At 61.8% G+C, this 15,216-nt stretch overlaps 1 protein-coding gene across 1 annotated transcript; it reads right to left on the bottom strand.

Moving 5' to 3' along the window:
* Window positions 1-622: 622 nt before the first annotated feature.
* GRTP1 (growth hormone regulated TBC protein 1) lies at window positions 623-6,584 on the bottom strand. Its single transcript, XM_040991532.1, has 8 exons — window positions 6,538-6,584; window positions 6,235-6,386; window positions 4,303-4,461; window positions 2,799-2,923; window positions 2,486-2,582; window positions 1,059-1,231; window positions 789-974; window positions 623-712 (listed from the first exon to the last, which is right to left on the bottom strand). Exons 1-8 carry the CDS (start codon window positions 6,582-6,584, stop codon window positions 623-625), a joined length of 1,029 nt encoding a protein of 342 aa, XP_040847466.1.
* Between the last annotated feature and the right edge of the window lie 8,632 nt (window positions 6,585-15,216).

Raw genomic sequence — 15,216 nt, 5'->3', positions numbered from 1 at the left:
CCCAGGGTTGCTGGGCCAGCGCTAGCCAGGAGCAGTGCTGACCAGTGGGCAAGGGCTGTGCAGCTCCATGCCCTTACCCTTGGGTTCCACATAAGGTCGAATGGCCTGAGAGCCAGACATGCTATGAAGCATGGTAGTTAAGGCCCCCCTTCCTTGGCTCAGTCAGGCCCAGGCCCCGAGACCACTCATAACTGCCATCTGTGCTTGTCACCCACAGTTCACCAGGTGAAGGGACAATGAGGGGAGTACAAGGGACTGGAAGGGACACCTTATATCTTCTTCACTTCCCAGGCGTCCCCAAAGGCCAGGTCTGGGCCAGGCCAGAGCAGGAGCCCCATCTGGGTCTCCCACATGGGTGCAACCCTGGCCCGCAGACAGCTGGGTGACACAGGCAGAGGCACTGATGGCCTTTAATGAGTGCCCCTTACTTTATTCTCCTGTAAAAACACTTTGCAGATCTGACTTCATAGCTGACAGCCAAAGGTCATGGAAAGACATTCCATGTCACTTTGTAAGGAAGTCTACACCTGGGCCCAGTGAGGCCACGTCAGTGTGACCAGCACCTGGCCTTGGTGACAGCATTCAGTCCTGGCCGGGTACAGAGCCTTGGTCGTCAGTGGGCTCAGCCCTGTGCCAGCAGCGTGGCTCTGCACGTCTCCCGGAGCTTGGTGATGGTTGCCATGGGCAAGCTGCCCGGCTCGGAGAACACCTTCTGGAACACAAAGGGGAACCCATCAGGGCCCACAGCCTCCCTGTGCGTGAGGGACCCATGACACCACCCCACACACCTGCATAAAGGTGTGGCACTCGGTCACAAAGGGGCCACGTGTCATCTGCTGGAACTTGTCACACACGTCGGGCGCACTGGCCGCCTGCAGAATCAGTGTCTGGTGCTGTTTGATGAGTGTCAGGGCTACGCGGAAGAGGACCTTGGAGCCCTCGTTGAAAAGGCAGTCCCAGACACGCAGCACGGTCTGCGGGGGGACACGGCAGTGAGGCAGGGCCAGACTTAGCCTGTGGGGACACGGCCAGTTGGGCCATGGTGGGCCCATGCTCACCTCCACGGGCAGGACGTCCACAAAGAGACAGATGAACCAGCGGGATGCCACCAGCGTCCACAACACTCCGTGCCCATCCAGCAGGGCGGCCACGGCTGGCAGCTTCCTCCGGACCAGCTCTGCCAGCACCTGCTGGTCAGTCTGGAGGCCCAGCATCTGGGGGCCGTAGTAATCTGGGCAGGGAGGAAGGAGGGTCAGCCCCTGTGGCTCCAAGGACAAGAAGGCTGCAGCCACCAGTGGGGCCACCCAGCACCTGTGCCCAGGCGGGAGACACCCCCACAAGGCTGCAGGTGCCTGCTTGGTGTTTGGTCCCGCCCCCTGCCCGGGGAGCTGGTATGGGGCTCTCGGCTTTGGCCTGGCCCAGCTCTGGCTGTTGCTGCCATTTAGGGAATGAGCCAGCAGATAGATCTCTTCCTGTCAAAATGAAAAAGCATCCGTGCTCAGTGTTGTCCCAACAGCCATAGGTACTGCCCGGGGGAGGAGCTGGAGGACCAAGTTGGTCCCCAGGCCAGGGGCCCGGAGGGGGAGGGGATGCAGCCGGGAAGCTGTGGGTTATGAGACTGACCACACAGAGCTGTCAGGACACATGCGCCAACTGACTTTGCTGTCCACTGCTCTGCCTGTCTTGGCAAGGAGCTCAGGGGCTGACTGCCCAGCGGCTAATGCAACGTGAGAAGCAGTGACAGGCAGGGGACAGCAGCCACAGAGGGGGCCCAGCCAAGTGTGCGCCATGCTAACATTCCTGGGAGCCATGCCTTCCAAGCCCTCCTCTATCTGTCCTGCCCCAGCTAGGGGCATAGAACGGGTGGTCATCATTGACCCCAAGCCCACACATGCGCAGCAGAGGTGGCCGGGAATCCCGCCGAGCCACAGCCTGACCTTGGCCCAGTCAGAGGTTTAGAGCAGCTTCCAAAAATAAAGGCTGGAGCCCAGCAAAACTACCAGTCACCAGGATCACATTAAGACTGGGCAGCTTCCTGCTGTGCCCCTCAGGGCCACCCAGGCCAGGCACAGAACAGCACCTTGGGCTCCTGGGCAGGGCTACCTAGCAGCTGCCTCAGGGCCCCAGAAAGTGGCCCCCACCTGTCCTAATCACCCCACCTCAGGACATGGGATCCAGTCAACACATAGCTAACCAGACAGTAGAAATGTCTGCACACAGGGCTGTCAGCACATGGCTGAGGCACACAGTAGGGCTGTGAGCACATGGCTGAGGCAAATAGTAGGGCTGTTAGCACATGGCTGAGGCGCACACTAGGGCTGTGAGCACATGGCTGAGGCACATAGTAGGGCTGTCAGCACATGGCTGAGGCACACAGTAGGGCTGTTAGCACATGGCCGAGGCGCACAGTAGGGCTATCAGCACATGGCTAAGGCACGTACTAGGGCTGTCAGCACACGGGAGGCACACTGTAAGGTTGTCATACCAGGCAGTATTCTTCCAACCAGCGCATCCAGCAGCCAGAAGGATTCTTCCTCGTTCTTGGTGATGAGAATCAGGTACCCCGCAATGAAGTTCATGCCCTGAGGTGGGAAACCTGCTTGAGCCCCAGGACTCGGCCCCCTTCTTCCACTCTTCCCTGTGCTCGCCACTAGGGGACCCTCGAGGGCAACTGTGGACGGGCGTCCAGCTGAGTCGGGTCCACCATCAATGGGGGACTGCACCCTGTGTTAACCTTGGCTGAGACCCAGGCCCCCACCCTGACAGAACCCAAGCCTGGGCTGGGACTCGGGGCTTACCTGGCAGTACCCCACCCCTGGGTTGTGCGCTCCATATGCCCGCAGCACGTGGTACAGGCTCTGCTGCAGGCAGGGCTCTGCTGTCTTCCGAAATCTCACATTGTCTGGGAAGGTCCGATTCAGATCTGCACAGATGCACAGAGACCCCTGGAAAAATGACCCTCAGGACCCCCATTTGGGCACCCCAGGGGCTGCGGGTGCTGGCTGCACATCTCTGAGAAAGGTTTGGCTGCTGCACCTGCCTAGTGCACATGCAGGCCGCCAGCACAGACTGGGGAGCCAGGTGCTGGGCGCCCTGGGTTCCCCAGGCTGCTCCTTAGGACCTGAGACAGCAGAGCTGCAGCCACTGCCCCACCCTCACCAGCCTGTGTGCTCAAATACGGGGCCAGGGGCACCCTGGGCCAGCCAGAGGCTCAGAACGCCCACATCCATACTGGGTCCGGCGGGAATCAAGGAAGACTGCAGGTGAGGATTCAAGTACCCAGATGGAACTCCTGGCTCTGGGCTTCCAAGTGGGCCACACCCTGGCCATTGCGGCCCTTGGGGAATGAACCAGCAAAGGGAAGAACAGAATGTATAGCATAGCGGCTAAAGTCCTCGCCTTGAACACGCTGGGATCCCATACGGGCAGGACACCAGTTCTAATCCCAGAAGCTCCACTTCCCATTCAGCTCCCTTCCTGTGGCCTGGGACAGCAGTTGAAGATGGCCCAAAGCCTTGGGACCCTGCATCCACGTGGGAGACCTGGAGGCGGTTCCTGGCTCTTAGCTTTGGATCGGCGCAGCACCAGCCGTTGTTGTCACTTGGGAAGTGAATCATCGGATGGAAGATCTTTCTCTCTGTCTCTCCTCTCTGTATATTTGACTTTCCAATAAAAATAAAATAAATCTTAACAAGAAAGAATGTAAGGGACTCGTGCTGAGGGACAAAGGCAGCTGAGTCTCCTCTGGGAAGCCCACACGGATCCCTGTGGTTAGAGCTCCCCACTGCTGGCCCGTGCCCAGTTCCCAGCAGCCACTGCACAAAGCCGCCCAGGCTCCCCTGTAGCCACACGCTGACTGCCACACTAAACACAGTGACCACAGCAACCACAAAGACCACAGGATCAGACATAGGCCACAGGGACACCCATGTGGCCACGGCATCCACAGCACACAGAATCAAACAGGGACTATAGGGGTGCCCATGTGGCCACGGCATCCACACAAGGCCAACAAACAGGTCCCAGGCCTTGAACTGGAGTTGGCCTTTGTCAAGGGTGCAGGAGCACTTGCCCAAAGGCCTCAGGGGTCGGGGGCTCAGCCATCCTCATGACCGCCACATGGGAAGCCCAGGACGCTGCGAGCAGGGAGCTCACTGCAGTCCCCACGAGGGTCCTGGTCCCTTCACTGCACTGTCACACGTGGATGCACACACATTCAGGGCAAAGTTCACCCAGGGGTATCTCTGTCACTGTGCCTACAGCAGCCCCCCAAGCCTGAGGCAGCCCTGGCACTGTACCCACCTGTCCTGATGGCCTCCTCCAGCTCTGGACTCCCGGCTCCCTGCAGGAGGCTCTGGTAGTAGCCAGGGTTCTGGTCCATCTGGGCCTGGGCTCCGCTCACGGCCATCCAGACATGGGCACGGTGCTGCAGAGGGACCCCCTTCCTGACGTAGCGCTTCACTGCAGACAGGAGGCATGTATGGGGCCCGGTGGGGAGAGGCGGGCCCTGGCTCCACAGACACAGGGATGCACGGGCACACTGAAGGACAACTGATTGGCTGTCATTTGCATGAGAACAACGGATTGGATATAATTTGAATGAGGACACTTGATTGGATATACAAAACAAAAAGATACTTTCAGACAAGGACGTGAAAACAATGGATGGGTTCCGTAGACAGGCTTATGGGAGCTGTTCAAGCTCCTCCAAGCCTCCTCCCTTGTATGTGACCCTCAGTCTGTAAAAGCCTGGTGCCACGAACAAGCTTGAGTTACTGACCATCAGTCGGTAGTCCACGTGTAGTCTTGGTGCCAAAGTCCATCGCTAAAGGACAGCGAACAGCACATGGACACATACACATTTCACAGAACTGAAAGGCCTGTACACCCTAACTGGTGCACTCCCTACATTCTCTACCGTCTTGCCAGAACCTAGAACAGCCAGTTAGCACCCAGCTCTCCAAGAACCTAGCACGGCTGAGAAGCACCCAGCCATCCAGATCAGCACTGGTGGGGTAGACCAATGGTAGGCCAAGGGTAAAAGGCCAACAACTGGCCAAAAGCAACGTGACTGCCACAAACTCAGACTGTTGCTGAGCCAAGGGGCCACATCCAGGGTCCAATGTCCCACAGCGGTGCCGGGCAGGCACTGGCGGCCAGTACTGACAGCCTGTATCCCACGTTCGTATGCTCACCGTGTCCTCACTGCCCCCGGCCCCTCTTCACACTGGAGTGCCCGGGCAGCCTCAGGCAACAGCCCACGTGCTTGGATGCTTCCCGTCCATGTGGGAGGCACAGCTGGAGGACCAGGCTCCAGGCTACTGGCTGTTGGAGGCAATGTGGAGTGCACCAGCAGGTGGAAGCTTCCTTCTCCCATATGACATGCCCTCTTCCACTCTGCCTTTGGGATACATAAGTAACTCTTTGTAAAAGGCTTAGTGTTGAGGGACCCAGTGCAGTAGCCTACTGGCTAAAGTCCTTTCCTTGCATGAGCAGAGATCCTATATGGGCACCAGTTCGTGTCCCAGTGGCTCTGCTTCCCATCCAGCTCCCTGCTTGTGGCCTGGGACAGCAGTCGAGGGTGGTCCAAAGCCTTGGGACCCTGTACCCGTGTTGGGGCAAAGTCCAGGCGGCATCTCAGTCTAAGCCATGGGACATAACACAGGTTTGCTGGGAGCAGGTGAACCCCGTGGCTGCTCAGGATACACTTGGGGTGCACATGGAACACAGACTTCAGGGTCTGGAAGGAAGGCGAGGATGGAGCCGCAGAGAGCCCCCAGGCCCGCCCAGGTTCAGTAAAGCCAGAGGGGCAGGAGGAGGCGCTGCACCCTGTAGGGACCCAGCCACACAACAGTCCACCAGTGGTCCTCCCGGCCACATGGGCATTCCTGGGGTCAGCTGAGGACCACCCTAACCCCTCACTGTCTGCTGTCCGGGGCCCAGGGAGCGATGGACTCGGTGGAGCCCCTGCCCTTCCAGGTTGCACGGAGAAGGCCTGGCCGCCCCGTTCCCCGCCAGCCCCTCCTGTCCCGGCCAGGTGCGCCCTGCAGCAGGCAAGGGCCAGGTCCTTGCGGACCTTGCAGGGAGGTGTGGCCGCAGCCACGTCCCGAGCAGGTCTGCAGACAGACAACACCCTCGGCGTGGCCCGGAGTCCCGCACCCTGCTCGGGAGGCGCTGGCGGGAACCCTGGACTTCGCCCTTCGGCTCCCCGGGCTGGGCGGGTGGGGCGCTTACCTGTGCCGCTCCTTCGAACCGCGCGACCGCCCCGCAGCAGCCGAGACCACTTGGCCGCTCTCCTTGCGAGAACCACGAGGTAGGAGGCGGAGAACTGCTCGTAGGCGGCGTAGTCAAAGTCCTCGGGCCGCTCGAACCCGTACGCGTCCACCCTGGCAGAAGAGCACGCGGCTAATACCGACCACGCCCGCGCACCTGAACCTCGCACACCTGCGCCGCGGCACCGGCGTGCAGGGGCTGAGCCAGGGATCCCACGCAGGCGGGGAGTGCATGGATCCCTGTGTCCCTGCCCTCGCGACCCACCTGGGAACTGGGTCCCGCACGTCCTGCTGGCATCTGCTCGGTTCCATCGAGAGCGGCGCTGGTTCTCCGGCCGGGGAGAGGAGTCCCAAACACGCGCGCCGGGCCAGGACGTGTCCTTCCGGCGGGGCGGGGCGGGGGCGGAGCCAGCGGCCGGCTCGGCCAGGGGTGGGGGCCTCGGGAGGGACGGGTCACCACCTGGCGTGGAGGGGGGCGCGACTCCAGGGTCCCCCTGAGCCGGCCGGGCGCGGCCAGCGCGGCGGGGCGGTGCCGGAGCCGGTGGCACCTGCTTTGGGGCGGCTGTGGTCACAGCTCCTGCGCTCCTGGCTCCGGCTCCCGTTTCTCTGCAGGAAACGGCCGGCTGCAGCTCCCGGGCTCCCGCGGCTCAGGCCCAGGTCGCTGCGCCCACGGCTGGGACGGACGCGGGTCCCGGGCGCGCGGGCGCGACGGAGAGGGGCCGGGACTGCGGCGGGCGAGCCGCGCTGAGGTTAAAGGGGCGCGGGTCGGACCAGCAGGCTCTCGGCGTCAGCTAGACGGTGCGGATCTGGCCGCCCGTGGGAATCAGCACGGGGGCTTTTCTGAAACACTCCAACAGCGGGCTGATGGGGAAGCCCAGGCCGTGTCCGCGACCCTCCAGAGTGTGCGCCCCTGGATCGGGATCCGGCTGAGTCTGCCGCCTGGGCAGGAAGGGCCAGCACCTTTGCGTACACTGCAGCTGCTTGCTGTGCCCCGGCACTGTCCTACTCCAGCCGGACCTGGGCCCCCAGACCAGCGGGTGGCCTCACTTGCCTGTCCTGTGTAGAAGGCCACTCTGCGGTCCGTGTGTCCAGTACTGAAGTCTCCTTGGTCACTGTATGCAGTGGGGGACGCTGCTGGCCACCCAGCTTGGTGCCCCACCTCTAATGTGGGCTGGATTTGGGGCCATGGACCCTGCTCCTGGCCGCTGGGCAGTTCTGACTGGTGTGAGAGGGGACTTGAGTGGAGGCCCAGTTTACCTCACAGGAAGGCCCCAGCCCTGCAGAGCCTGGAACTGCCAGCAACTCCGTCCTGGTGTGGACAGCGCGGGGTGTGGACAGAGCAGATCTGTAGCTCAGAGCCCAGGGCACACTTGTCCCGGTGGGAACAGCCAGCCAGGACGTTGGTCGCTGTCAGCACATGGATCCCGGCCAGCCTGGGTGTTTTCTCGGACACTCACGGGACAGGTTGGGGCTCCACTTGGTGAGTCAAACGACTGTCCCGAGGCTTTGTCGGAAACAGCCGGCTTTATTCCTAAGGTTGCTTGGGCCATGACCGTGGCTGAGTCCGGGCCAGGGCCCTGCTTGCTCCTCCTTAGCCTTCAGCTACAGCCAGCACAGTGCAGGCTCTCTTGCCACATGGCCACATGGGCTCAGGACAGGGCTGCCCAGGCCCCTGCTATCCGCTCCGTGATGAGGCCTCAGGCTGCTGGCCGTCATGGTCATTTGGGGAATTAACCAGTGGATGGAAGATCTCTCTGAAAATCTGCTTTACAAATAAATGCAATTAATCTTTAAGAGACTGAACGTTACCATAATCATTTTCTTCAAAGCAAGCCATTATTCCTTCTTCACTAGTAGCCATTGGGTGACAGCCAGGACTCCAAGGCCAGGGCACATGTGCTTACCTACTGATTAGTAATACATTCCTACCACATTTCTGTTTCCATACTTATCTATCACTTAATAGGAGAAATACATCAAAAGGGCAAAACAAAAAGATCTAAGACCAAAAGTTCCAAACATTAAATCCCCTACAACTGCAGGCTCTACAACCCCATAAACAGGCAATAATTAAAAGCATGTCTCTATGATATTAATAAAAGCACCCTATAATTCCTCTAGTCAAATTATACAAGAGGCTAAAACAGCTACATTTCCTATGCTCTAAAGAGTTGCAAAGACAGGCTAACTTTAGGGTCACAGTGACTATATTTGTTTCTCATAGCAGTTTCAGCTCACACTCCCATCACTTCCATTAGTTCGTAGGGTTCTTATCAAGCCCTTTCCCAAAAGGTGTGCTGCATGTCTGGGCCAGATCCCAGGGCCATGGGCAGGCACACAATAAGGTGTCTAGAAACGGCACGGACTTAACTGTACTCCTGTGCGCAGTTAAAGGCCCATTCACCAGAACATTGTCAATAACATTAACTCTCAAGCACATGTTGGTTGCAAAAACCACCTCACAGGAATAAACAGCAATGCCTGAATGGATTGCAGAATTCCTAGTGGGGTGGCTGAGTGTCCATGCAAAGGGGGTGAAATTGCATTGAGGTGGTTGGAGAGACATCCACCAGGCCTTGCCATACAGCTGGAAGCCCCTCTGGACCCTGCCAACAGCGGAGCTGTTCTCTTCACACCTTTGTGTCATCCACGCCCACTGCATGGACCCCAGCACCCACCCATTCATTCTCTTCCAGAGGTAGTGTGCCCAGTCCTCACCTCTTCTTCCAGCTAGAGCCCAGCCTGACCACAGCCCCAGTCACCTGGGAGCCTGTAAGGACCTTGTTGGGCCACCCAACTCTGGCCCCGGCTCCAGGACCTGAGGAGGCTGGGAACTGAGTTGCAGAGCTCACATACAGCTGCGTAGTGCACACTCCCGAGGCCACAGCACGTGCACGAGGCTGGGCTCGGGTCAGACTTGCTCCTGCCAGCCAGGGCAGGGCCAGGATGAGGTCAGCAGCTAGGAGATGTCTCTAGGTCTCTCATGTGGGTGGCAGGGACCCAGGGTCCGGAGTGTCCCTGCTGTCCTCCAGGTGTGCTGGGTCAGGAATGGATGCTGAAGTCTGCCCATGCCCTCCGCCCTGGGTGTGCTGGTGGAGAGGCATCGAGCCTACGGGATCCTGGGTCAGAGACTGGCCGACCACAGCTCAGTCAACAGGCCAGAATCCTGAGCCATCCCACGCCCTGGTCACCTGGGTCCGAGTGTCCTGGGTGGGTGGACGTCGGCAGCTATCCCGGCTGCTCATGTCCACTCCTGTTCCTCTTTTGTTGGATCATTTGCTTTCTTCTTGAAAGGTCAAGGAGTTAGTCAAGTTTTGCCCAGGACAGTGGCATGGGCCCAGGAGCAGCAGTTGACAGCCGTGTGTGCCAGACACTTGGCAGAGAGGTTGGAGCGGCCCTGCCCCCCCATTGCGGCTCCAACCAGTGAGCTCCTGGGGCATCCCTCCTCCTCCTCCTCCACTTGCCAATCAGGCCAGGGCATTCCCAGCCGTGGGGTGGAGGGAAGCAGTGGAGGAAGGCGGGGCTGGGGAGGGGACTTGGTTGCCCATTTTCACTGACCGTTTTGGGAGATGCTGATCGCTTTTGCTGCCACTTAAAATAGCAGAACTGAGGTGCCACTTGAAGCAGACCCAGGGAACCCTGTGGGGCAGATGTCCTCCCAGCCAAGAGCTGGCTCAAGCCCTCAAGGGACACAGTGTCCAGGCAGATCATGGCTATGTGTGCCAGGACATGGAGCCCAAGGGCCATTGCCCACACCGAGGTGACTCCTGCAGAGGTGGGGGCCTGGTGCTGTCAGGGGTACCAGGGGCCACAGGGCCAGTACGTCCCAGCCCCTACAGTTGCTGGGTTTTGAATAAGCTGCTCTGTCTGAGTGGCTGAGATGGGAGCCAGGTTGAACAGCTCACCAGCAGTGGAGAGCTGGTAGTCCCAGGCTGGCCACGGACATGACGGGCTGGTTAGGGCCCTCCTGGTGCTGCACCCAGAACACACCTTCCCCTAGGCTGGAGGTCATCTGCTCTCTATCCACAGATTCCTGGGTTTTTGGTGCCCTGTCAGTGCCATGGCCCGGGCCAGATGGCATTGCAGGCCAAAAGCTCCCACCTCTCACTGGTCATGGAAGAAACAGTGCCACAGGTGGACACAGAGCTGACCTTTCAACCTCACCAGGCCACGCGGGGACGACCTCTCGCAGCCCCACGTGGCTGTCTCCTGGTCTTAGTGTGGCATTTTCAGACTTAAGGTCCAGCATCCTGGAGCTGGCTCTGTGACTCATGTGGCCCCCCACCCAGGCCCTGGGCATCACCTGGCAAGTCCCTAAGCCCCAGTGCTTGACAATGTTTGTAAAAATTTATTTTTGTTTATTTGAAAGGCAGGCAACAGAGATGTCCCATCTGCTGGCTCATTCCCCAACATGCGCAGTTACTGGGGCTGCAGCAGAAGCCCCTCCTGGCTCTCTCATTGGCCTGCAGGAGCTGGACCAGTGGTGATCACTGTGCCACCGGGATCGGCCAGCATCATTGGCCAGTTCTGCCCACACCAGTGCAAGGGCAAGCTAACTGGCTGCTGATGGGGTTGTCCCGAGGGCAGTGAGGGCTGGCCTCACTTGGGGGGCTCACAGGCTTTGGGGGGTCGGACACTGGTCCTGAAAGACAAGTCAAAAGACTGCTGGTCCCCAAAGCTCTGGGCTCTGTACTTGGCTTTGTGGAGGGGCCTCCTAAGATGCTTGTTTTCCAGTGTCATGCCTATCGGCCCCTTGGGCCCCTGGAGACCATCTTCCTGAGCCGGGCCCCACATCTGCACACCCTGAGCTTCAGCCTCCTGGCCCTGAGCGGCCTCCCAGCTCGCTCCAGAACTGCGGGGCTGCTGTGTTGGCTGTGACCACAGGTCCTGCCTCTGACCTCCTTCTTGTTGCCCTAGGCCTGACTGTGTGTTTCCACCCAGGGACCTTGCCTCTAAGCTGGCCACAAGAGGCTGCTGGACAAAGGGACTCCACACCTGCTGGCCATGGGCCTCCTTCACCTGCTGGCCATGGGCCACCTCCACCTGCCGGCCCTGGGCCCCCTCTACCTGCTGGCCCTGGGCTCCCTTCACCTGCCGGCCCTGGGCCCCTTCCACCTGCTGGCCCTGGGCCCCTTCCACCTGCTGGCCCTGGGCCCCTTCCACCTGCTGGCCCTGGGCCCCTTCCACCTGCTGGCCCTGGGCCTCCTCCGCCTGCCGGCCCTGTGCCTCCTCCACCTGCCGGCCCTGGGGCCCCTCTACCTGCAGGCCCTGGACCTCCTCTACCTGCCGGCCCTGGACCCCCTTGAACTGCTGGTGCTGGGCCCCCTCCACCTGCAGGCCCTGGGCCTCCTCCACCTGCCGGCCCTGGGCCTCCTCCACCTGCCGGCCATGGGCCCCCTTTACCTGCCGGCCATGGGCACCTTCCATGTGCTGGCCCTGGGCTCCCTTGAACTGCCGGTGCTGGGCCCCCTCCACCTGCTGGCCCTCGACCCCCTCCATCTGCTGGCTCTGGGCCCCTTCCACCTGCTGGCCCTGGACCCCCTCCACCTGCTGGCCCTGGACCCCCTCCACCTGCCGGCCCTGGACCCCCTTGAACTGCTGGTGCTGGGCCCCCTCCACCTGCAGGCCCTGGACCCCCTTGAACTGCTGGTGCTGGGCCCCCTCCACCTGCAAGCCCTGGGCCCCCTCCACCTGCAGGCCCTGGACCCCCTTGAACTGCTGGTGCTGGGCCCCCTCCACCTGCAGGCCCTGGGCCCCCTCCACCTGCTGGCCCTCGACCCCCTCCATCTGCTGGCTCTGGGCCCCTTCCACCTGCCGGCCCTGGGCCTCCTCCACCTGCTGGCCCTGGGCCTCCTCCACCTGCTGGCTCTGGGCCTCCTCCACCTGCTGGCCCTGGGACTCCTTCACCTGCAGGCATGGGATGCAGCTGCTGCTTGGTTCTGGAATGAGAACCCCTCCAGAACAGTGGTCACTTCCATCCCCTGCCAGTCTGGCTCTGCCTTCTTCCTGGTTCGAAGTCACACTCTGTCCTGCCAGCCCAGCTCTGCTCTCTCCTGCTGCCTCAATCTGAGGAATGTGGGCACTGCCTGGCTCTGGCCATGTGGCACACATGGTGCTCCTGACAAATGCCCTCTGCCCAGAGGCCTGGATGTCCAATGTGGGCTCTGTCACTGGGGACATCGTGGTCCTGGCCGAGTCCTGGCCAGCATCTCCCTGGACAACCCCAGATACCAGTTCCCATGGCTGCTCATCTTGCTGCCCCCACAGGGTGCAGCTGTCTACTGTGGCGAAGCCCTCAGGCTCTATGAGGACTCCCCCGGCCTCTCCTTTGCTGAGGAGTGGCCCTTGCTGACCTTCCCTTGGTTGATGTTTTGTGGCCTCATGGCTACTTGTGGTATCATCCTTTATCTCTGGGAACCAGCGTTTCCCGTAGCTCAGCCAGGGAGCACCCTGAGGTCCCTGGGGTGTGCCTGAGCCCTCAGTTGCTCCACAGTGCACTCCCTGGGGCCCTGGCTCGGCTGGTGCCAACTGTAGTCTTGCTGGTCTCCCAGCAGTCTGGTCCACTGGCCTGTCCTCAGTCACCATGGGACACCAGGCTTGCATGGCACTGGTTGGCCCCCTGCCCCCAAAGGGGCCAGAGCTGTTGTCTTCTAGTTGGGCTTTGCTCTGCGGAGGGCCGAGAGCTAGGGGCAACTGGTGGATCAGTGGGTGCTGCAGAGTCAGCTGTGGGGCTTCTGGGGCCACCTGTGTCCTCAGGGTGGCCTGTGAGGATACCGGTTGGCATGAGGGCATGGGTACAGTGCCTGCCTCTTCTGGGAGAGCTTTCTGGGTGGCCAAGAGCGGGGCCTGGTGCCAGGTCTCCTCAGCCTCATCCTCGGAACTGCACACGGTCATAGCGATCTCAGGGGCCTCCCAGACGCTGCTCATGCTCCCCCTCGCCTCAGGCTCGGGGCTTATCCTGTCCCTTCCAGCTGTAGAACTCGCAGGTCCCTGTGTGGATGACGCAGATGGGAGGCTGGGGCCGGTGCGAGGGGAGGGCTGGGTTCGGCCAGCTCTGGCGCAGGGTGACAGCCAGCTCCGGGGGCCGCAGACCACGGTGGCGACGCTGAGCGCCGGCCGTGGCTCGGCAGTGCAGGCCAGGAAACGGGCTGCGGGCCCCTGGAAGCAGGTGCTCGCCAAGGCGGCCACGTGCAGCTCGCGGGCCTCGGGTCGGTGCGTCCTCACGAGGCTCCTCCGAGCTGGGTCTTGGCGCAGTGGCCGCAGGCCGGCCTCGGAGCACAGGCGGCCGCTCTGCTCGAAGCGTTCGCGCAGACGGCCCCGCGCCCGGCCCCCGCCGCCGCCCGGCGGCTCCCCGCCCGCCTCCTTATGCTCGGCTACCAGGAACTTCCTCAGGATGCTCTTCACAAAGCCCCTGGCGCCCGGGGTGCTCCTTCGCGACGGCCTCTCCCCGGGCGTCCCCTGAGCGCTTTGGCCGGTCCGCTCCTGCAGCCGGCGGATGGTGGCGCCCACCAGGCCCCGGCCCGGGCCCGGCTTATCCCTGGCGATGAGCCGGCCCACCTCGCGGGTCCTTTGCAGGTGGCGCTCGCGGCCCGTGCCCAAGAACTTGGCCTGCAGGAGCTGGAAGCGCGTGAGCCGTCGCGGGGCGCCTTGGAGGGGCGCGGACGGGCTTGGGCCGTGGCCGGGCTCGGAGCCCTGGGCCGCGGGGGGCCGGTCGGCGCGCCCCGCGAGGTACAGCAGCAGGCTGTCCAGGAGCGCGCGGGCCGCGGGCGCACAGACCCTGCCCAGCCGCTTTCTCAGCGCCGGCTCCGGGTCGGCCGGGGTCGCTCGGCCGCTCCTCTCCCTCTGCCGGCTGTGGAGAGAAAGGCCTGTTACATTCGGTCAAGGTCGCCGAGTGGGCTGCTCTGAGGGGGCAGCGCGGAGGCTGGGCTCTGAGGCCTGTGCCCGCACTTCTCAGCTCTGCCTCCATTTGGGGTCGGGGCTGCCCTGTGGCTGGAGCTGTGCAGGGCCTCTGCTGCAGGAGTCTCTCAGGCAGGGACCCTCTACTGCTGGCAGCCTAGCTCAGCCTCTACCTTGGTCCCCGTGTCTCGCTTGCGACCTTGGGTTCTTCCAGGCACCAAACCACAAGTGATGGAGCTGGTCCCTCCTCCTGTGTCTTCCCTGCCGGGGATCCCAGATCTCCCCACTGCATCCACTTGCTTCCCCCTACACTGCTTCAACTATGGGCAGTATAACCCCCTTTTGCTGCTACTCGCTGCCCACGCACCCCCAGCACTGCCTGAGGGCCCAGCTGGCTGCATGGTCCACATCCCTGGTGGCCACAGGGTCCAGTGACCCCCATCTTGCTCTCAGCTGCTGATGCCTGGCCGTGGCCACCTTTCCTGCACATGCCCAGAGCCTGTGCACTCCCTGCAGATTGCACTGCCCACCCAGAGCCCTGGTCAGTCATGTCTGCAGGAGCCTGCGTGCTCACTGCTGGACTCGAGGCTGCAGCCCTGTCCATGGGGCCTGTGTGGGCCCTGTTGGACACAGGAGCTCCAGCCCTATGCAGAGCAGATGGGCATGGATCTGGCTCTGACCCTCAGGGCAGTAGTGGGGCCTCAGGCCTGAAGTGACTGTGTGGGCAGGCCTCCCAGCAGGCAGGGGTAGACCCAGGCCAAGCCCCACCCCCAGCAGCCACTGGCTCATTGGGCTATTTCAGTATCTCAGAGATGTCCAGAATGAGTCACAAAGATGACAGCAGTAGCCACACTGACCACATGCCAGCCATGGAGCTCTGCCACAGGTGCTACTGTCATGCCTGTGCTGCCCACCGAGGGCCTGGGCACTCCTGGGTCGCTCGGTGCCACTCTGGTATACTTCGAGGCTTAGGGCCACGTGTACCCGTGCCTGGCACTGTGGCTGAAGCGGATCCATGTCCCGTGCTGCTATGATTAGTTCCACAGCC

The sequence above is a fragment of the Ochotona curzoniae genome, unplaced genomic scaffold (genome assembly GCF_017591425.1).
Source record: "Ochotona curzoniae isolate NIBS_2020 unplaced genomic scaffold, NIBS_Ocur_1.0 contig_64, whole genome shotgun sequence".
Lineage (NCBI taxonomy): Eukaryota > Metazoa > Chordata > Mammalia > Lagomorpha > Ochotonidae > Ochotona > Ochotona curzoniae.
This window is presented reverse-complemented; position numbering and strand designations above follow the sequence as displayed.